This window comes from Phyllobates terribilis, unplaced genomic scaffold (assembly GCF_046119375.1).
Source record: "Phyllobates terribilis strain yellow unplaced genomic scaffold, ASM4611937v1 Scaffold_11__3_contigs__length_659146591, whole genome shotgun sequence".
NCBI lineage: Eukaryota > Metazoa > Chordata > Amphibia > Anura > Dendrobatidae > Phyllobates > Phyllobates terribilis.
In genome coordinates this window covers 394,845,555-394,868,182 of record NW_027362771.1, presented here as the reverse complement: position 1 = coordinate 394,868,182, position 22,628 = coordinate 394,845,555, and the positions used below count along the sequence as shown (strand labels likewise).

Sequence of the window (22,628 nt, the reverse complement as noted above, 5' to 3'; positions counted from 1 at the left end):
CATTATACTGTATGAAGGACTATGTGGGGCCCATTATTCTGTATGGAGGACTACGTGTGGCCCGTTATACTGTGTGGAGGACTACGAGGGGCCCATTATACTGTATGGAGCACTATGTGGGGCCATTATACTGTATGAAGGACTATGTGGGGCCCATTATTCTGTATGGAGGACTACGTGTGGCCCATTATACTGTGTGGAGGACTACGAGGGGCCCATTATACTGTGTGGAGGACTACGAGGGGCCCATTATTCTGTATGGAGGACTAGGTGGGGACCATTATTCTGTAAGGAGGACTGTGTGGGGCCCATTATACTATATGGAGCACTATGTTGGGGCCCATTATACTGTATGGAGGACTGTGTTGGGTCCATTATCCTGTACGCTGGATGGCCGGAGACTTTGTCCAAGTTTTTAATTTTGAACCTCTATGTGCTTTGAGTTTGACATCTCTGGTCTATATGGAGAATGCAGGACCCTAACTCATATGAATACAATGTCCCTATAACACAGCTGAACTAGCAAAGTACAGAACAGTAACTGTTGTCACAGGTACCTTAAGCTTCAGGCCTGTAACTGCAAACTGACAATTTAGAATAGACATAAGGCTCTGTTCACATGTATGATCGTACATTCCGTGTTTCTGTTCCATTTTACACAAGGTACAGTTACATTAAATCACTGCTGATCAGCTAGATGCAAGATGATCAGTGGTCATTTGATAGCCAGCTCAGACAGGCCAACTGCACTTTTAACTATAGAGAATGACCGTTAAAGAACCACTCCAGTATTCCATTTTTTTTATTATTATTATTATTATTATTTCACCCCTGAAGTGGAATCACTAATGTCTGCTTCCTGCCTGTAATAAAATACGTACTAGCCGCCATCTTCTGTTCTTCCTGTTGCCGCTCTGGTCCCATTCTGCCATCTTATAACTAAAGCTCCTGACTGACCAAAAGTCCCAGCAAGCAGACAGTAGCTCTCAACATGCGTCTATGAATGCCTCATTCTGGTGAGTTCCGGTTTGCCCAGCAAACTCTGGAGCGATCTGGCTAGTCACAACTAGCAGAAGATGAATGGAGGGGCGCAGAGAACACCAAAAGACGGTGACCAGTATTTAATACATTAGTGATATCATTCTGGGGGTGAAATGAAAACTAACATTGGAGTGGGGCTTTAATATAATTGTTCTGTGCACAGAGAATAGAGTACCATTGTTCTCAGAAGAACATGTCCTATGTACACAGGTGATCTGCTGCTGAGATAGATGAATTTTGCGTAAACTTAAATATTATTCCACACAGCAAACAAGCATTTTACACGTTCGTCGGGGGGATTTGCAGCCCGTTTACAATAGCGGTCCTAGGAACGGTCACGTCCCGATAATAAGGAGTGGGTGAAAAATACAGAAATGGTGACGTATATTAAACTTTTAGGCCACGGCCCCACTATCAGTATTTGGTCAGTATTCGGTCAGTATTTTTTCTCAGGAGTGGGAGTCAAAACCAGGAGTGGGTGATAAATGCAGAATTGGTGACTTGTTTCTATTATATCTTTTCTCTGATTGTTCCTCATCTGGTTTTGGTTCCCACTCCTGAGAAAAAATACTGACCGAATACTGACCAAATACTGATAGTGGGGCCGTGGCCTTACACTGATTGTAAGCTAAAACCAGGAGAGGAACAAATTCTGAGGTAAAAAAAACTCACCAAATACTCAACGTGTGCATGTGGACTCAAGATGTGTGCACACGTTCAGTATTTGTTGCCCTTGTGTTGCATTTTTTCTGGGATTTGTCACAAAAAATGGAGGATTTCCTAGTACCAGCAAAGTGACTTAGATTCCTGAAGTCTCATGTACACTTTGCTTATATTTTCCTCGAAAATTTGAAGCAGTTTCTAATCTGCAGCATGTCAACTCTTTCAGCGTTTTTGAAGCGTTTTCACCTATTCTAATGGAAAAATGCATCAAAAACGCATGTAAAAACACGTAAAATATGTGCATATTTTATGCTGCGTTTTAAATGCCAACACATCAATATTTGCAGCAAAAAAATCTGCTGCAATTACTAATGTGTTGGCAATACTGAACATGTGCACACACCTTTAGGAATCAGCACCACGGAATTATTGCAAAATATTAATCTCTTTCATTCCGTCGCTACAGGAACATGTACAAAAAATAAATGTGTTTTTTTGTACCTGGTCCTGTACGGATGGAATAAAAAAGATCAATACTTTCCATGCTGTGGTGCTGGATTCCCTTCTAAAGGATTTCTGTTTTTTGTGGCCCTACAACTTCTGAGCACGCACATGACTTGCAGGCAGGACTGGGATTACCCCCGGCATCATTGAGCTGGTTTGCAATGTTTGTATGCAGACTGTCATTCTGTTTTCGGAAGAGACAAGCGGAATAAGTAATCCATTCCATCAGTTATGGATATGGAAACAGAGGCCCAACTCATTAATAGGAGGCCAGTCTGGGTTCTGGTTTTAGAATGGAAGAAATGTCTCCTTTCAGGACTTCACGCCCCCCCCCCATTCTAAAAAACACCATAAGGAATAAAAAAAAAAAAAGAAAAATAAACTGGTAAAAAGAAAAAAAAAATTACAACTAGTGGACAATGGGGCTCCTCTGCTTGCATTAGTACAACTGATGCAAAATTTCAGCTATTCAGAGCAGTCAAACAGAATATCAAGACGGACATGTGAACAGAGCCCAAGATCTGAAAATACCTATTATTTATCATGTTTAATTTATACCAAATGATCTCTTACAAGTCACTCTCTATCCCTATCAGTTTGCTACTCTGGCTCCTCTAAGGTCTAATTGATACCTGCCATGACACATATGCGATCAGCAGGCATCTCCCAATACAGAAAACAGCAGAGCCAGAATAACCTTTTAAAAATATAAAAATAAACAATATTTTACTGAACCATTCAATAAAATAGGAACAAAAAAAAGTGTAGAAAACGTTCAAGGATAACATTCTGATGTTCTTATTTAATAGCAAGAGATTATTGTCAATCTACAAGGCTAATATTTCCACAAACTAATTAGTAATATTAAGTCATTATAAAATGCAAAATGACATCATAAAAATCATATTATACAAAATGCTTCTGTTTAATACTAAGACAACAGAATTTGGAGAATTGGTCAGAAATTCGGTGTTCATCTCAGCTAGACCAATATACAGCCAATTTACAGCTAGGAGAATAATATACGCTCTCCAAATTCTATAAATGACTAAAAGACGTTGTTGTTAGAATCATATGTAATAATAGGAATTTAGTCTAATTTTTCAATTATTATATTTTAGTGTTGGATATTAAAATGATTTTTCAGCCATAGATCTAAAAAGATAAAATGTGAAAGAATTTGGTAAAAAACAAAAGCCCCGGTCTCACATAGCGAGATCGCTGCTGTGTCACGGTCTTGGTGACGCAACAGCGCCCTCACCAGCGATGTCGCTATCTGGGACACTTTGCAGCGATCAGGCCCCTGCTGTGAGGTCGCTGATCGCAGCAAAGTGTCCTGGACCATTTTTTGGTCGTTGCTCTCCCGCTGGTCAGCACACATCGCTGTGTGTGACCAGCGGGAGCAGCAATGAGGCTGGTAACTATGGTAAACATCGGGTTACTAGGGGCACACGCGCACCTAGTAACCCGTTGTTTATCATGGTTACGAGCCTGCTAAAGTGAGCGGTAACCTCCCGCTCACCATAGCAGAGTGGTAACCATGATAAACAACGGGTTACTAGGAGCGCGTGTGCCCCCAGTAACCCGATGTTTACCATAGTTACCAGCCTGCTCCTGCTTCAGCAGGCTGGTAACCAGGACATCGTGGAAAGATTCTTTCCACGATGTCGCTGCTCCCCTGATCGATGGTGAGCCTGCCTGTTTGACAGCTCACCAGCAACCACTTAGCGACGCCGCAACGATCCCTGACAGGTCGTATCGTTGTCGGGATCGTTGCAGCGTCGCTAAGTGTGACGGGGCCTAAACAAAAAACAAACAATCAAAATGCACCACAGATGTGTTTCAAGAAAAAAACAAAAACCTCCCGCAGTGGGTCTATAGCAGAAGAGTAAAATAGTAAAAGGAAAGGCAACCCAACACCATTGGCGGTGAGGTTAAAGCTTCATTAGGCATCAGTAAGCAATATTAGCCTGGTAAAGACACAGATGTATTCATCTGATTAAACCTTGTACCAGTTAAAGCAAACAGCGGAGAACAAACACAACCCAGAGAGAAAAGAAGACAAACTGCATCCGACTGCGGAGACCACCGCAATACCCCCTTGTGCGCTGTTAAACCTGCACCAATCAAGTTTAGAGGGAACCAGTTTAATTTCTGGGTCATGTGCTCTTGGGTTAGAATTATCTTGGTGAAGGCATCAGTAATAGAAATATTTTGGCTTAAAATTAAAAAGCCAAATTTGTCGTTTCTCGTCATGTTCGGTATTGTCGTTCGCAATTTAGTGCATGGTTTAAGCTCTCGCCATTGTTAGTAAGATGCAAAATGCAGATCCCAAATCCCCAAGGTGATGAATCTGGTAACCTGTTGGCCTGTTTTAACCCTTCATATACCAGCCAGAGCTCTCCATCCTCGTTCAGCGTATGGTAATCCTGCGGTGGGGTTCTTTTTCAAAACGGTTAAAAGAAAAAAAGAAGAATAATAATGAAACAGAAGATGGATTGAAGAAGACGATGAAAAGAAGTGAAAATCTGGCTCCACAAAACAAAATGGTTCAAGCGGTACGAAAATGTCAACAATAATGTCGATAAATCCTGAAGAACAGTTATTAGGGATCTACATTCCTCTCTGCCCCCATTGTGCTCGATGCTGGAAAAATCTGTGATCCCGGATGGATTCTGCGCGGACAAATCCAGACTTAGAACAAAAACATAGAAGTCTGAATGATGTCTTGTCTGAAGCGGTGACCAGATATACTCCGATGTACTCTAAACAACTGGAGAACAATCATCACAGCCAGAAAAATGTCATGTAAGGGGCCCTAAACAATATACCAGCCAAACAAAAAACCCTAAAAACTTTATTAGGTAATATTATAAATGTAAGGACAGTAAAAATAGTAGAGTCCAATGGAGAGAAGGTGTGAATCCACCAGGGGAACAGAGTTGTTAACCAATGTATAGGTGATATTCCGAGAAGAGCAAAAAAGATTGGACATGTTAAAATTCAATATACCCAATCTTTCTCACTGACATGGAAAAATAATCCAAAAAAGAAACACCTAATACATAATATGGTTGGCAAGTCCTCTAAATACCGGTGTTCAGTTGACTTCTGTATAATGTGCATGGCCACCTCGATACTTAGTAAACAAGTCAGTTTAAATGTTATTTAGCCAAGAATCCTTCTGATACATTCCTTAAGATTTGAGGACCATACTAGTAGATGAAAACATGTGAAGTGGACTGAAAGGAATTTTCTTCTCTGAACCCTTTCTTAGTAATTCGTCCTGACCATATTAAAAATAATAAAAATCAGCTGATACTCCGCCTTCCCAAAGTAGAGCCCTGTGCCACTGCTCCGTAAATGTGCAAGGCTGCAATCAGATCAACGTCAGATCAGCAGTGCTGCAGCCAATCACTCGGTCAGCTGCTCGAGCCCTCCAGCACGGTTGTCACCGCTACAGTCCGAGCACAGTCACAAAAGCAGTGGCGGAGATGCAAAGCTGGATACCCCAAAAAACAGTTGAAAGAGGAAAGCCCCTTTAATCAATAAATGGCTTTTCATTTTTAAGAAAAAGCTCTTTCCTAGAGATAGAAAAATGAATATGTACAGGCAATACATTTTACATCTAGCCATTTGTGTTTTCTAAATGTTGGCGCACACCACTTTAGAATCCCATCAAGTAAGTCAACAGGTTTATATGTGAGCTCATTATTTTTATAGTACAATAGAATAAAAGAGGAGTGTTTCTCAAAAAGAAAATATAAATATAGGAGACAGATATAAATTGGTGGACCCTTCATAAATTTGATTTCATAAAATATTGACACATATGCAACTAAATCAAGTAATAGATTGTAAAGTTATTCGGGTTTCATCTATACAATCTTATTAGTAACTTATAAATAACATGCACTGTGCAGACTAAACAAGTATATTGCTTCCATTTGTAGGGAGTACAAAAGGATTGGGCCTGTTGAAATTCAACATGCCCAATCTTTTTAAACTCTGCTGTGAATACTCAATATGTATCTCAATAAGTTACTGGTGCCAACTGCTACTATACTTTTTTAATCTTTATCACATCTCTTACTTCTTCAATGAACGATGCTGGTGCATATACAAACAATGGTCTAGCAATTAAAAGGTAACAAACATCTAAACAGGTTTTAGCGATAACTAGTAAAAAGTAGTATGATCAAGGGTAATAACTCACCTGTTAGTTTCCTTCATGCCTGTATAAGCCTGAGCAATCTCCCTGTGGTCCTTCATTTTCTTCACATCCTCAGATATAGGTAATGTTTCTGTCATAGTGTCCTAAAGGAATAAAGTTATTAAGTTATATGTAGTCAATATATAAAGTATCTAACTAAAGCGGCTATCTTTCTATGCAGCGGGGACCCCCGGAGTCATCTGCAGTAATACATTTATGATGGGCCACCATACTTTCTGAAAACTGATGAAACCATAGTCTTTTCATAGAGGCCAAAGTTTATCAAGTTTTTGGAAACAATCGTTTAATGATCGCTGAGATACTTCGTCCAGAAACACAGTAATTTCTCATAAGCAATTGCAGAGTCAATATGATCATCTGATAATTTCATTATTTTAACCATTACAATCTGATAACAATCATCATTATGGTAATGTTTGGCAATATTACAATGAATCTTACTGATAATATCTATATATTGTAAACAGACTTTTAAAAGGTAATAAAGAGGTTTTCCATCTTTAACTGGTTATTGTTTTTATTTTTTTAGGCTTGGTCTATTTACAAAAAAAGGAATAAAGTAAGTCTTACTTACAGCCTGCAGCTCCAGAACTGCCCTGGTCTTTGTTGACATGGCTGCAGCAGTGACATCATGACTACAATATCAGACCGCTGCAAACAATCACTGAGCTGCATCAACATCACATCTTAGCAGAATCAAAGGCACAGTGCCAGAGCAGAAAGGGGGAAAGCAAGGTCAATTTTCTTATTTTAACACAGATCAAGTCTTAGGCCTTTAAAATGTTAAAGATGGAACCCCTTTAACGGATCGGTGGCCGATCAAAATATTACTTCAGCTTGACAAGAGAGGTTCAATCAGTAGAGACTTCGCATCACTGGGCATAGACACACAATAATGAAGCTTGAAGGTCGGAAACCAATCTACATTTTACTCTTGGATGATGGATCAAATGCATTATTGGTTGCAATGATCTACAATAGGAGGAGCAGGTGACTGCAATGACTGATCATTCGTCATATTAGAGAGACATCACTCGACAAATGGATTACGGAAGCACAAGAAACATTGGACTTGGCAGCACATAGTCTGCTTTTGCTCATGGGTCCAGCAGCAGTAAAAGGTTATTGCATTACATGCAGAAAGCTAAGGCAGCAACAATGGCAAATGTTACCTTGTCATCCTTTATTAACACAAAAATAAAAAAGGAAAAAAAAAAAAAAACTTAATTAGAAAACATCAGTAAGAAATTAAGGCACGGTACATAACACGGCTGCACTTCGTGGGAACCATTATAAGTGTTGGGAATAGAGACAATAAAAAGGAAAAGCAGGATCTGGAAATGCCATTCTCTAGTCAAGTAAACTGTTCTGTTTTCAAGGTGGAAATCACAAGTCCCCTATTTTATTAGCAGTAACATCCAATGTGGAAATTTACAGAATTTATTCCTAAAGAGGTGGGGGGGGGGGAATCCACAACAGACAGTCTGCAGACAAAAAAAAGGCCTAGTAGAAGCTGAAAGGAACTAAACTTTCAAGTAACGTTTTAGAATAAGCTGTCCTGTGTGTACACGTGGACGCCGCTATTTCTGGTTTTATCTTCTGTGTTTTTCACCTTTTTCTTTGCAGGCTCTCTCTCGAAATTGCAATTAACTCTGAGCTAATGGGTGGTGACTAGCTGCTATGATGTTTCCCATACAATAAACACACAAAGAGGAATTCCAGCTCTTTTAACCCAGTGCTCCATTATTCTGTATAGAGCACCATGTGGGGCCATTATACTGTATGGAGCACCATGTGGGGCCATTATACTGTATGGAGCACTATGTGGGGCCATTATACTGTATGGAGGCCTATGTGGGGCCATTATACTGTATAGACGCCTATGTGGGGCCCATTATACTGTATGCAGGACTATGTGAGGCCATTATACTGTATGGAGCACTATGTGGGGCCATTATACTGTATGGAGGACTATGTGGGGCCATTATACTGTATGGAGGACTATGTGGGGCCAATCTGTATGGAGGACTATGTGGGGCCATTATACTGTATGGAGGCCTATGTGGGGCCCATTATACTGTATGCAGGACTATGTGAGGCCATTATACTGTATGGAGGACTATGTGGGGCCCATTATACTGTAAGGAGAACTATGTGGGGCCATTATACTGTATGGAGGACTATGTGGGGCCCATAATTCTGTATGGAGAACTATGTGGGGCCCATTATTCTGTATGGAGGACTATGTGGGGCCATTATTCTGCATGGAGGGCTATGTGGGACCATTATACTGTATGGAGGATTATGTGGGACCCATTATACTGTATAGAGGACAGTGTGTGGCCCATTATACTGTATGGACGACTGTGTGGGGCCCATTGTACTGTATGGAGGACTATGTGGGGCCCATTATACTGCATGGAGGACTATGTGGGGCCATTATACTGCATGGAGGACTATGTGGGGCCATTATACTGCATGGAGGACTATGTGGGGCCCATTATTCTGTATGGAGGACTATGTGGGGCCATTATTCTGCATGGAGGGCTATGTGGGACCATTATACTGCATGGAGGGCTATGTGGGACCATTATACTGCATGGAGGATTATGTGTGGCCCATTATACTGTATGGACGACTGTGTGGGGCCCATTATACTGTATGGACGACTGTGTGGGGCCCATTATACTGTATGGACGACTGTGTGGGGCCCATTATACTGTATGGACGACTGTGTGGGGCCCATTATACTGTATGGAGGACCGTGTGGGGACCATTATACTGTATGGAGGACCGTGTGGGGCCCCTTATACTGTATGGAGGACCGTGTGGGGCCCCTTATACTGTATGGAGGACCGTGTGGGGCCCATTATACTGTATGGAGGACCGTGTGGGGCCCATTATACTGTATGGAGGACCGTGTGGGGCCCATTATACTGTATGGAGGACCGTGTGGGGCCCATTATACTGTATGGAGGACCGTGTGGGGCCCCTTATACTGTATGGAGGACCGTGTGGGGTCCATTATACTGTATGGAGGACTGTGTGGGGCCCATTATACTGTATACTGTTCGGCCGACGACTTTGTCCAAGTTTTTCATTTTGGCCCGCTGTGTGTTTGAGTTTGACATCCCCGGTGTAAGCAGAAGTGACGCAGCTCACCTTGTGTGGAATAGCTTCCATCTGACTCACTAGCTGCGAGCGGAGAATGAGCACTTCCTCTTTCCGTACTTCCAATTCCTCGCTGACTGAGGTCATTTGTTCTAGCAGCACCTTATATACTGGAGCTCCTGGCCCAGACGGATCTGGGGAGACTTTATCTGTGATGGCTCTCCTTAACTCATTTAAGTCATTCTTCAACTTCTTGTTCTCAGACTCCAGTTCCTGACGCTGATAGTAAAAGAAAGAATACAAGTGATGTGACATACATTGGAATAAGCTGCAAGATGAACTCATGATGGACTCCTCGCCCACTACGTTTTCTTTTCTTTTGATATAGCACTAGTGCTTTTATGGGGTGAGATGTATTTTTCTATGGCAGTATTTTGAGGTACACATAACTTTTTAACTTTTCTTAGCCGTTTTGAGAGACTGAAAATAAAAAAAAACAGCCATCCTGCCATTGAATATTTTGGGCCTGATTCATCAAAGCTTTTATACCAGTATTTTGGTGTAAAAACCTTTGAAAAGATGCATAATATTGGAGCAACTCAAAGCTGTGCTAAAATGTTGCAACTTTTGGTGTTCTCATGCCATTTTAGCCCAAAGTGAGCGGAGCTAGTGCAGGATGGGACAAGATGACTGCTGCTTGTGAAATTCATGAAAAGCAGCAGTGTACGCTATGCCACAAATTTTACTCCAGCAGTGACTGGAGTAGGATTTGTGGTGAGGTGTATGCCTCTCCATGAATCAGGAGTGACTCCAGCACAGCTCCTCATCAAAACTGGCGTGTACAACGCTGGTCTTGATGAATTGGGGCCATTGTGATTTAAAAGTACACAGTTCACATAGCATCATAAGTACGGTGATGTTACCTTTTTCTCTTGATCGCTCCCATGCTGCAGCCATAGACCACTGTTGTGGCTGATGTAATGGGAAGTGCATCAACTTTAAAGCCAATGTCTGTTTAGTTGCTATTGAAAAAGCCACTATTTTGAATTTATAGTAATTTCTAGAAATGTTGTGCATGGTAAGGGGTGAAAAACACCATAAATCTGTGAAGAATACAGTATCCCTCTTGTTACCTTGAGAGACTCGTACTCCAGTTCTGTGCCTCGGACTGGTGACTTGGTTTCTTCCTAAAAAAACAAATATGAAATGATGTGACTAAATTTAACTATTAGGATATGTTCAATTCTTTTATTAGCCATAGAGAAAGCAGCCAGATACATTTCAGTCAAAAGCAATCTCCACGACTTCCCGGGAAAGATCTAGCTTATTTCTGCTTTTCATGCAAGTTTATTTTAATAGACAGAGGGGGATAAGACTCTGCCAGAACCTCTGGCAAAACTTATCTCCAAGGTGAGCAAAGGACAGGACATACAGAAATATTACACATACCGAAGCACTGAATCTCCCAAAGGCATGAATGATTGTTTGCAGTTCCCAGATAATTCAATAGCATCCTTCAATTGAATATGAGCAGAGCTGCAGTTTTCTCTGGTTCTATGGATTTCTGCACATTATTTACATCCGGCCACCACCAGAGCGGATCAGTGGAGGTGCTGGGTGTTGGACCGCCACCGATCTGATACTATCTGATGGATAGTGGACCAGTCCATTAATAATAAAACCGTAAGGCTGTGTGCCCACGATTCGGATTTAATGCTTTTCCGCGGCGCCATTTCCGCCGTGAAAATGCATTAAAAATGCTTGTTAAGTTGTCTGCTATGTTCCCCAATGATAATCCGCATGTGCTGTGCACATGCTGCGGAAACTTCCGCTGCGGATTATCATTGCGGAAAAATCCGCAGCACTACAATTAACTGTGCGGAATTGCGGCGAAATCGCCGCCATTGACTTGTATTGGACCGCATAACATCCGCATGACTGCACGTACACATGCGATATTATGCGATTCAATGCGCGGATGGGTACCCGGGTCTGGAGAAGAGGAGACTCTCCTCAAGACCCAGGTACCATAGTATTTGTAGTTAAAAATGAATTAAAATAAATAAAAAAAATAAATAAAAAACTCACCTTCTGATGGTCCCCTGTCTTCTCCCGGCGGTGCTGCTGACTCTTCGGCAGCTCGCGGTGCTCTAAAAAGGACCTTCAATGACGTCATTTAGTCATGTGACCAGTCACGACGTCGGCGGTCGTGTGACCTGTCACATGACTAAATGACGTCATGGAAGGTCCTTTTTAGAGCACAGTGAGCCGCCGAAGACACCGGACGCACCGTACAGGAGAACGGGGCCATCGGAAGGTGAGTATAATGTTGTTTTGTTTTTTTTTTACTATTGATGCTGCATTTGCAGCATCGTAACTTGGTCACACAACATAAATCCATGCCTGTTGCATGGATTTATATAGTGTGACCAAGTTGTCAAGCACTTTCCAAGTGATGCTAATATTGCTTGGAAAAGCCGCATGCGAAATTGCATGTTAAAAACGCTTCACAAACGCTTCTACCTGGCAGGAAAAAAGAGTGTACAATCCGCATGTAAAATCCACATGTAAAATCCGCATGCGTTTTTTCTGTCAGGGAGATGCAGAAACGCTCAGGAAAAATCCACAGCATTTCTGCATCGTGGGCACATAGCCTAAGTGTTTTAGTAAATCGGGGTACCTGGCTCTTTGCTTTATTGATTAGGTCTTCCTTTCTATCCAAATCATCCTGCATCATTTGTTTCTCTTGTTCCAATTCTTTAACACGTTTCTGAAGCTTGAGGAATAAGGACATGTCTAGAGGGGCTTTCTTATCAGCTGGCTCCTGAAGAATGACAAAAGAAAATAACACATTTGTCCAGCTAAACCACCTAAAACATACAGCACTAAAATATCCATACACATGCAAGCTCAATTTGACTGATCATGTCTAAATAGGAGACACCTCTGACACCAACAGGCAGCGGACCCAAAAAATATGTTGAAATTCAACATGTCCAGTCCTTCTCCAGCAGGACAAATATCTAATACATATCAGATGTCAGCTAATTTAAACAACATTGGTGCATGGACGCCTTTAGATCTTGTCACAAAAAAGTGATATTTCTGTATAAAATAACAATCAATTAATTGTTTTACATTGTTTGCAAGACTGAAGTTGGATTAGCAGTGAAGCTTGTTACATTGATCTCTATGGAAAAGCAGTTGGTGACAGTGGTGAATAGTCATGGTCCAACTTTACGTGATGCTGCACAGAAGAACTGGCAGCTGTAAAAAAAACATGAGCAGTGATCAGCATTACATGGCGGTCATTATAATGAATGAGCATCTAGATTGGCCCGACTGTTTGCTTTTCTCATTCTGTAATGACACCAGCATATCCCAAAGCAATGTTCACCTGGGCACCAAGTCCTGCTCATTTTAGTCTTACCTCATTCCGGTATGGGAAGTCTTCGGACTCCGTGATTTCTGAGCTGAAGGTGTACTCAGACTCATTGCTGCTGTGTGTGGAGTCCGTCCTCTTGCGTCCGGTCTTCGGAAGGCTCTGCAATATTAAGGGTAACATAAGGGCAGTTTTCTAATCTCTTCTATATTCTGCTATACACAATATCTCGCCAACCTACCATGGTGCTCATTTCTTCTTTCATGTCGTCATACCGCTCCTCCAAGCGGCTGAACTCATTGAGCAGATTCTGATATCTCAGCCTCTCGTCATTCAGCTCAAGTTCAAGCTCCTTTGTTTCTTGTAACAGTCTTTTCTCCATTTCCTCTAGCAAATACAAAGAAAAGGAAAAACAGACTAGATTAGCAAGACATCCATTTCTGAATTATTTTCTAGTTAGTGAAATGTAGTCTGTAGAGGAATTACCCGGATATTCTATTATCAGTGAATATGTTACATTTCCGCATGAGATTAATTATGACAGAACAGAGATTGTAGGAACTCAAAGCCCTTTTTACTTACATCAGTTTTAAGCAAAGATTTTTATCAATTTATAAATTTAAGTTGCCAACACACCTTAGTATAATATGGGCCGAACTCGCCGATATCAATGGATTCAGCCGACGGTCTAACGTGTATGGGGGTGCTGGCCGACAGATGGTCGGGAGAGTTGTTGAACGTGCATGTCCAATATCAGGTGGTCGATCACATTGTTCTCCTGGAGATAAGCTGCCGGGGCTGACATGTCAGCTGGTGGCTTTCTCTGAGAACATTGAAGTGCTCAGCCGAACGAGAACTCCTGTGTATAGGAGAGTCAGCTGAGTTGGCCAAACGATGAGCCAAAGCATTGTTAAGCCGACAGCCATATACTTGCATGGCCGGCTTCAGAGAGCCACTCTATATAAATGGAGTCACTCCTGGATTACACGGAGTACCATTCATGATTGGCTTCCATGCTACATTTTCCCTGCTGAGACACGAAGGAAATAGCTAAATTCTGATTCTCCTGGCCAGGGATGTGGAAAGGGGTATGGCTGCATTTTAATAGGATTTTTCACTACTGAGATAACAGCTTTAAACTGAACAAGCACAATGATATTAGTACATTAGGAAGCGGAAATGATTAAACAATTAATAGCAGCACATACCGGTCATTTGCTTGGCTTGCTGCTGGATTAGGAGATTCAGCTCTTCCTTTTCAGCTTTCAACAATGCGTTCTGTTCTTTAAGTTCTGACAACAGCTGCAAAATAAAATAAAATAAAAGCAAAACTGTTACCTCTGTCCTCCGAAGACTATGGAGGGAAAGCTACAAACTAAGGTAAGATCCATCCAATGCAGGTGAAATAACAGCAGAGCATGAACTGTCAGACAGTGGGAACAAGAACTGATCCTCCTATGGGTAGAAAGGACCAAATGCGGCAAGACAGTAACTCTGCTTTTCATTCATGAAATTGTTATTTTATGCTCTTCAATAAAGTGGAAGATCCGGCTGTACTCTGTACTTAAACCACCAAGATGCTCCGTTTCTGTCTAATCATTCTCCATTGTCATATGTAAAGCAATATATAAGCAAGTTGCTTGTTGCATTTATCTTCCTGATGCTGTTTTAGGCATTTGCCACTCTGCTCCTCAAAGTCAGCACCAAACCGCATTATACATGATGGGGTTTATCCTCAGGATAAATGTAATCGCACAGGGTTTGGCTGCTGAGACATCACCAACCTGGAGAACAGGGGTCCTTAAAGAAGCAGTCATCATATTATATAGCACTGTGTACTTACAATTGCTCATTTTGCCTTTCTACCCGGCTAATTCTTCTCTTTTCCATTAGGTCTATAACATCTGATTAAAAACCGACTACCTGAATCCTTCTGAGCTCTAAGTAGAAACAGGAGGTAAATTTTCCCTGAATGACTCATAAGTCACTGCAAATGTCTATGGCAGGGGGAGGAGGGAGCAGCTGGGTCAGGAGTTGAAAAGGGGAATGTTTTCTGCAGGGACAAGAGACTTCCTGTTTCTACATAGAGCAGAGAAAAGAGAAGAATTAGCAGGGTAGAAAGGCAAAATAAGCAATTGTAAGTACACAGCGCTGTGTAATATAATGATTGCAATATATTAAGAGGATAAAACTTTGATGGGAGGAGGAGTGCTTCTTTAAGTACCCTGTGTGAATTTCATGGTAGTAAGCACCACTCCGCAGTTCTTGGGATCGATATGGGTTAGCGATTAAATGATAACATGTTGACAAGGGACATATGTTGTTTATGGGACATCCCTTTAAGATAGCTTTGTACAGAATATCATGCCCATTGTCCCATCCATAAGAAAGGGATTAAAATCTATATTTCCTCTGTTCCCAATTTCCAATATGCTGTAAATGTACAATATAGCCATATATTACAGGTAAGGGCCAAGGCCTTATACTCATAATGTATTAGTTCAGAGATTCCCAGTATGTTCCAAATTATGCTTACAGAGCTGGATGGAAGTATTTTTCCATAAACCATATACGATATTACATATTTTGTAATAGTTTCCAATGCTAATAATGCATTATTTGGTGTAATTTTTCTGTAGTTCCTCCACTATATACCTTCTCTGTCTCGGTCTTGTATCGGTCGGCGACCTCCTCGATCTTTTTCTTATCGTTCTGTGTTTGTTGAAGTTCTTTCCTGAGCCTGGCTAACTCATCCTGCAGGCTAGTCACTCGGTTTGTGGCATTTTTCGCCTCCTCTTCAAACTGTTTCAAGCGGTTGACATCACTTCGTAGCTTATCTTTCTCCGTACTGTAGGTCACCTCTAGGTGCGTCAGTTTCTCCAAAAAGGACTTGTTGTCTTTATGCTGAAAACACACAGGAGATATAATGACACAAGAGACAGCCGGCCAGAGAATATGGTGTAATGTCCGCCCATATGACTGCCATGCACTGCAGTGTTACCTGTTCATCAATTCTACGTTGCAGCTGAATGATCTTATTTTCCATGCCAAAGTTGAGTTTCTTGTAATGTTCGACGGAGCGAGCTTCAATTTTCAATTTCTTCAGCTCCCTCTTGGCCATCATCCGGCGGTAGCAGGACTGCAGGTAGACAATGGCTGTCATGCTCCTCTTGTAAGCCTTACGAGCCAACCAGCCGCGGGCGTGCTTCTGAATGATGATGGCTTTGTGTATCCGCAGCATCTGGAAGTTGATGGAGACAGTCATTAGTAATTTTGTACATATCTCAATACTGACACCTTATAATTGTGTAAAATAGCGAGTGAAGTCATCACACAAGAAGTGTGTTCTGTTGCATTTTGACCACCCAAACCATAACCGGCTGCACAGTCACTGTTGGCTGCCCTTACCTGCTGGTACCTCTTTCTGGCTGCATAACCCCGAAGATATGTCTGGAGTGAAAGCGTGACAGACTGTATACGCCGATACTTCTGGCGAATGACATACATTCTCTGGTACTTCTGGATAATAGTTGCTGCTCTGGTCCTGCGCAGGAACTGGGCATAGCTGTATGGACAATGCAGATGGTGAACGCACCCTCATAGGTTATCGCAATCACTATGTTAATAAGAGAAAATACCAAAATATGGATACTCCTAGTATACACGTACCATCTTGCCTGGTACCCCCTAACATATCTTTGAATGCAGATAGCTGCCTTCTTCATACGCAAGTATTTCTTCCTTAAAAGCCAACCACGTATTGTCTTCTGGATTCGGATGCAGGCCATTCTCAACTTGTCAGCTCTTATTTTCTCCAGATACGCCACTTGCCCAGCACGAAAGAAGATTTTTGTTTTCCCAAATTGATATTTGTCTTGGTCCTGTTTTCATTGAAGAAAATGCATTATATGAATATTATTGTGTATGCAGTGTGAGGCCTCATTCAGACGTCTATGGGGCTGTTTGCAAGCTTGGTGTGTCCATGTAAAACTCACAGAAACATGTTCTTTGTATTTCGGTATCGCGGATGAAAAAGCCCAATACAATTTTATGGGTCTGTGAAAAACACATACAGCACACGGATGTCAACAGTGTACCATCAGTGTGCGCTCCGTATTTAACACTATAATGGAGGGGAGAAGATTTGTAATTTATGTATTTATCCATCCATCAAGAACACTGATGACACACTGATGGTAAAAATGGACACATGGACCGTACACTGATGACACACTGATGGTAAAAATGGACACATGGACCGTACACTGATGACACCGGTATCATTTTTCAAGGACGTGTGAATGAGGCCTTAAAGGGGGTTTTCCCACGAAAAAAAGTTAATATTAAAGTTTATTTTAATCAATAGATCTTGGAATAATAACAATTTCCACAATTGGATGTGTTTATATAAAATGTTCCTGTGCTGAGATAATCTTATAAATGTGCCCCTGCTGTGTACTGTGTAATGGCTGTGTCTGACCGTGCAGGAACATGGTCTGATCATACCACATCTCCTGGGCAGGAGAGGAAGGAAAAGAGGATACAGACATTACAGCAGAGGATCACAGCTGATTCTTTTTGTGACATTTCATTGCCTGTTTTTAAAAAACGTTTTACCTCAAAGAATCAGCTGTGATCCTCTGCTGTAATGTCTGTATCCTCTTTTCCTTCCTCTCCTGTCCAGGAGATGTGGAATGATCAGACCATGTTCCTGTACACGATCAGACACAGACATTACACAGTACACAGCAGGGGCACATTTATAAGATTATCTCAGCACAGGAACATGTTATTTAAACACATCCAAGTGTGGAACTTATTATTATTACAAGATGTATTGATTAACATGAACTTTGTTCGTGGGACAAAACCTTTAAGTAAAAATTAAAGACTACCAATCAATTAAATTATTATTTTTTTTTTTATATATATATATACTGATAGATACTACCCAACATGTCCTGCAGGTTTGTGGGCGTCCCGATCCTGAAACCTCCATGAATAGCTTAAAAAGCCACATTGAAACGCGCAGCTCACCGGACAGAAGTGCTCAATTCCTGGTGAGTGCATGCACAGAGCAGAATACAAGCTCAGTAGTCTGTGATCCCATACTCTACTCTGTACACAGCCTCCAATTTAAATAAACAGTAATATATTCGGCATAATATGTATTTTACTTTTTTTTTCTTTTTTAAACCTGGTTACTCCATATTATTATGCAGCTCTCATGCATTTTAATAGGAATGGTTTCAGTCACACAAGTGGTTGTAGTCTAGTACTTTTAATTTCTTTACAAGTCTCTTATTAGAAATAAAACAGGCTGAAATGTTTTAGTATTTGGATTATATAAAAAGAAATCGTTATTTCAGCTATCCTATTACATTACTGTACTATTCGGCTCTGCTCATTCACCATATGACAGCAGCTTACTGTAGCCATCAGCCTCCATGCACTCAACACATGCCAAAGACATATGCTTTGACATAGGACAGCCTTGATAATAATTCTCTTAATATAGTGCCGGAGCACTTCACAGCCTTCAATGTAACATACCAGAATGAGCTTCTCCAACACACTCTTGCAGGTTTGTCTACGGTCACTAAGGACATCTTTTTGTTTCATTAGAACCCGGTATCGACTGAAAAACTCTTGGTATGTCCACCTAACACCAAACAGGAGAAGACTAGTTAGTTCCTGTCAGCTAGTGGTATTTATGTCTAATAACACTCTTGTACATCAGACGGCAGTAAATCAGCTTCTGGGAGCATGATTTAATGCATTATTTCCAAAGGAAAATACAGTAATTTTTTTACACATATAGTATTGTTTTATGACAATCCTAAGTACAATATCGAAAAGAGGATTTGTCAAATTTCACAATATTGTGAACATTATTGGAAACATCTTTTAGACCCAATGAAGCCGGTGTACATACTATGAAAATCCATGTCCACTAATCGGACAACCCTTTCTCAATCACTATGTTCTGCCAAGTAAAATAATAAAAGCTATGCTCACCTCCAATGCAGTTTCAGCAGTGTCGGCACTGGCTCTACCAGAGCTGGCGTGACAATGTCACACGATCCCTGCGGCCAATAAGTAGTCGCTTTGATGTCCCCCTACTTTGGACAAATCAGACATTCAGAGGTAATGAGAGAGCAGCCACAGATCTGACTTCCTCCAAGTGTGTGTTACGGATGAAGGAGGGGAGAGTAAAGTGGCCACTGAATGGTCGCAGGGATTGCACGACATAATGTCATGAGAGCCCCAGGAGAGCAAGTGCTGACACCGAAGGAGAGTATAGGCTGTTATTATTTTACTTGGGAGAAACATCGGAATTGAGAAGGAGTTGTCTGAGTAATGAACAACTACTAGAAAATGAAATATTACATTTTAAATATTAAAATAAAGCACAATTCTCCCATTTCGTTTGGGTTTTGTTTTCCTGGCCTTATTGCATGGTATCACAATTCTTCAAATCAGTATGATTACCTTACTTAAATAAATAATATTCTACTGATTTCATTTTTTTTTTTTATGGATAACACATGCAATCACTTACCTAGATGGGAATCCTGCAGCACTGATCCTTATAGTTTCTAACACACCACAAGCTCGGAGCTGCTGAACGGCCCGTTTTGAGTCAAACCTTATAAAGAAAAAAAATAAAAACAATCAAAGCACGAAGCAAAGATCTTGAGGAAATTCTTGATTTCAATAGAAATACATTTTTTCATGTTCTGAACAATATCTAGGGTTGTCTACCTTTGCAATTCATTGTCATTAAAAATGATGACCAGTTTGGCTTTTACAGACTCTGTTTCCCTGCACAATCAACTTTGATGCTTGTGGCCATAAATCATCTGCGAGGAGCTGAGAAAAAGACCGATCAAGTTAAAAACTCCTCATCAGACCATCATGGCGTGCTTTATAACAGATTCTCAGTTAATGCTTTCTGAAGAGGTGGACCACCCTTCTACTAGATTTTATATGCGTCTCCAACACTCAATATCTTCTTTAAGGTTAGATCTTGTGAATGGTGACTGGCCTATGTGAACCTTTGCTCCTAATCACTGTGCTGTGCGAGCTGGGCACTCGCTTCAAGATTTAATTTTATTAAATTACATTTTAATTACTTAGCAAACATCATCTGCACATTTACAAAAATATTTAAAACGCAAATGGAGCCGTCAGATCCTTTCTCCTGGGCGGACATATCATTGGTGCAACCTGTGCAGCCGCAGAGGGGCCACTACACCTCCAAAGCAGGAGAAATTGAGCATTGTGAGAAGTTATTGGACTGCAAACGGGCCATATACAGTTCTGGTACAGGGCCCTCTTCCGTCTGTGTCCGCCACTGTCTCTTCTGTTACATATTGAATAGAATGGTGATCTGAATGTACAATAGCTGATCTGGGATGCCGCTCTGCTTGAGCACTCTGGCCCCGTCATAATCAAGTTCCTGCCACCCACTGTGCAGGAAACGGTTTTTAGCTGAAGCAGTGCAGCACCCTTTCATTCTCTGGATCAGTCACTAGGGGTCAGAACTCCAGTGATCATTAACTGATGGAATATTGTAGGAATCACCAACTAAGAAGGTAATCACCCTATAAAGAAAGCCTGGACAGTCCTTACTCTTATATTATTCTAGCCGCTACCCTGAATATACAATAATTTGTTTTGTATAAATCAGACATACTGTGCCAGTGATATGGGCCTCTTTATTTAGTGTTGATTATTGTGGTCTTTAACAAAGGAGCATAGCTCTTGGGGGTAATAAAAAAGATAGACACCCCCCCCTCACAGCATTCAGTGAGACAGACCCCCTTGTAAAATCCATAAAAATCAGCACTAAATAAAAAGGCCCATAACTCTGGAACCATATGGCGGTATTAATGCACCACTTTTTTTTTTTTGATGGGCGAGCCGGGAGTCACAACTCAATGCAAGTCCGTGAAAGAAAGAACATGCCCAGAATGAGGCCCCATAGACATGGGGCTCTTTCACACGTCCTGCTATTTCCGGTACTGGAAAAAAACAGTACCAGAGATATCCATGTCCGCCTGTGTGGCAACTGTGTGCCGCATCAGGATCACACGTACCAGCGCCTGAGAATCATCAATACAGTTAGCGCTGTTCCCAGGCACTGGGTGCTGAAGGAATCTCTCATCATTGTCCCCTGCTTGCGCTGCAATCAGCACCAGCAGGGTACAATGCTAACAGTTATAGAAAAAGAAAAAAACTGACTGGCACTTCCAAAACAAGAAATAGGTGTGTACAGGTACTTATTAGGAGCAGCTACCTCCATATATAACTAACAAAGTAGCCCATTGCAAAGCTAAGTATGTGGACATGAAATAAATGAAATTTGAATACCATTACTGCTCTAGAAAATAGAAATAAATGAGGCCAATTTATGAGCCAAGATTTCTCATTTATTTCTATTTTCTAGAGCAGTAATGGTATTCAAATTTCATATATTTCATGTTCACATACTTAGCGTTGCAGTGTGCTACTTTATTAATGCCGACAGCTATAATGTGTATCCGGCTGTGTCCAGAAAGTGTAAAAATAAGAATAAAATAAAATAAAAAATCATTATATTCATCGGTTCGAAGTAGAAAAAATCCAGTGTCCCAAGCTGTAATCCATCTGACTGTCAGGCGACCGCACATGCTCAGGTGCAGAGCAGAATGACCTGCTGCAGCGAGCGGACCCTTAACCTGTGCTGAGCTCAGTGAGTGACCTGCTACTGAGCAGGTGCCTGTCGGTCAGATGGATTACAACGTGAGACATTGGATTTTTTCAACTTCGGACAGGTGAGTATAAGGATTTTTTTATTTTAGTCTTATTTCTACACTTTCTGGACACAGCGAGGGCACAATATAACTGCAAGCATTGTTCCCTGCTGGTGCTGATCACAGCGCAAGCAGGGCACAATGATGACAAATGCCTTCAGCACTCGGCGCCTGGGAACAGCGTTAACTGTACAGCTGATTCCCAGGCGTCGGTACGTGTCACACTGATGATACATGAATGTCATCCGTGTGTCATCAGTGTGGACGTTTTGGTGCCCGAGCAGAGTGAAAAAAACGTACATGTCAGCGTGTTTTGCCCACGGACACATGGTCCGTGGAAACACAATGACATGTGCGCAGACCCATTCATTTGAATGGGTCTATGTGTGTAAGTGTCTTTGGTACGTGTGAAAACAGACACCGTGCGTACTGGAAACACTGATGTGTTAAAGAGCCCTTACAATGAGAGCTTCTGACCGTTACCTCTGACTTCCGGCCAGGCAGAAGTAGGCGGATTGGGACCAGAGCGGCGCTGGGAAGAGCAGAAGAAGGAGGCTGGTGAGTATATTACTAGGGACATTAGTGATACCACTCTGGGGATGAAATACAGATAAAAAACGGCACACACGGGAGCAGCAGGAAGAATATAAGAGTAGAAACTGGCCCCTTTTGATCTGGTGTGGGGGCCTATAACTATATATTTAGGGATTGAGGCTTTTTTATTGGATACAGAGCAATAGTTTACCAAAGCAGCTACTTACGTAAATGGGTACTTGTAGTCATTCGGCTTAATACATCGCACATAGTGAGGGGTTGTGGCATTCAGTGTCTCCATTAGCAGATGCAAAGAGTTCCTAAACTGAAATGGAAATAACAGGCTCATGACCAATAGAGA

The 22,628-nt window shown here is 41.4% G+C and overlaps 1 protein-coding gene across 6 annotated transcripts in view; it reads right to left on the bottom strand.

Annotated features, from left to right (window-relative positions):
- Window positions 1-22,628, bottom strand: part of MYO5A (myosin VA) — a 183,972-nt gene that overhangs the window by 28,037 nt on the left and 133,307 nt on the right. For 4 of the 6 annotated variants that reach the window (XM_073653024.1, XM_073653025.1, XM_073653023.1 and 1 more), the window contains exons 16-30: window positions 22,495-22,592; window positions 19,498-19,584; window positions 18,489-18,597; window positions 16,605-16,816; window positions 16,344-16,500; window positions 15,937-16,176; window positions 15,591-15,839; window positions 14,144-14,237; window positions 13,177-13,322; window positions 12,984-13,097; window positions 12,234-12,377; window positions 10,687-10,740; window positions 9,605-9,832; window positions 6,425-6,525; window positions 4,570-4,650 (exon numbers count right to left, since the gene is read on the bottom strand). In XM_073653024.1, the coding sequence (XP_073509125.1) occupies window positions 4,570-4,650; window positions 6,425-6,525; window positions 9,605-9,832; window positions 10,687-10,740; window positions 12,234-12,377; window positions 12,984-13,097; window positions 13,177-13,322; window positions 14,144-14,237; window positions 15,591-15,839; window positions 15,937-16,176; window positions 16,344-16,500; window positions 16,605-16,816; window positions 18,489-18,597; window positions 19,498-19,584; window positions 22,495-22,592 (2,114 nt within the window). The remainder of the gene's footprint in view (window positions 1-4,569; window positions 4,651-6,424; window positions 6,526-9,604; window positions 9,833-10,686; window positions 10,741-12,233; window positions 12,378-12,983; window positions 13,098-13,176; window positions 13,323-14,143; window positions 14,238-15,590; window positions 15,840-15,936; window positions 16,177-16,343; window positions 16,501-16,604; window positions 16,817-18,488; window positions 18,598-19,497; window positions 19,585-22,494; window positions 22,593-22,628) is intronic. The other 2 variants (XM_073653027.1, XM_073653028.1) reach the window with 1 other exon arrangement.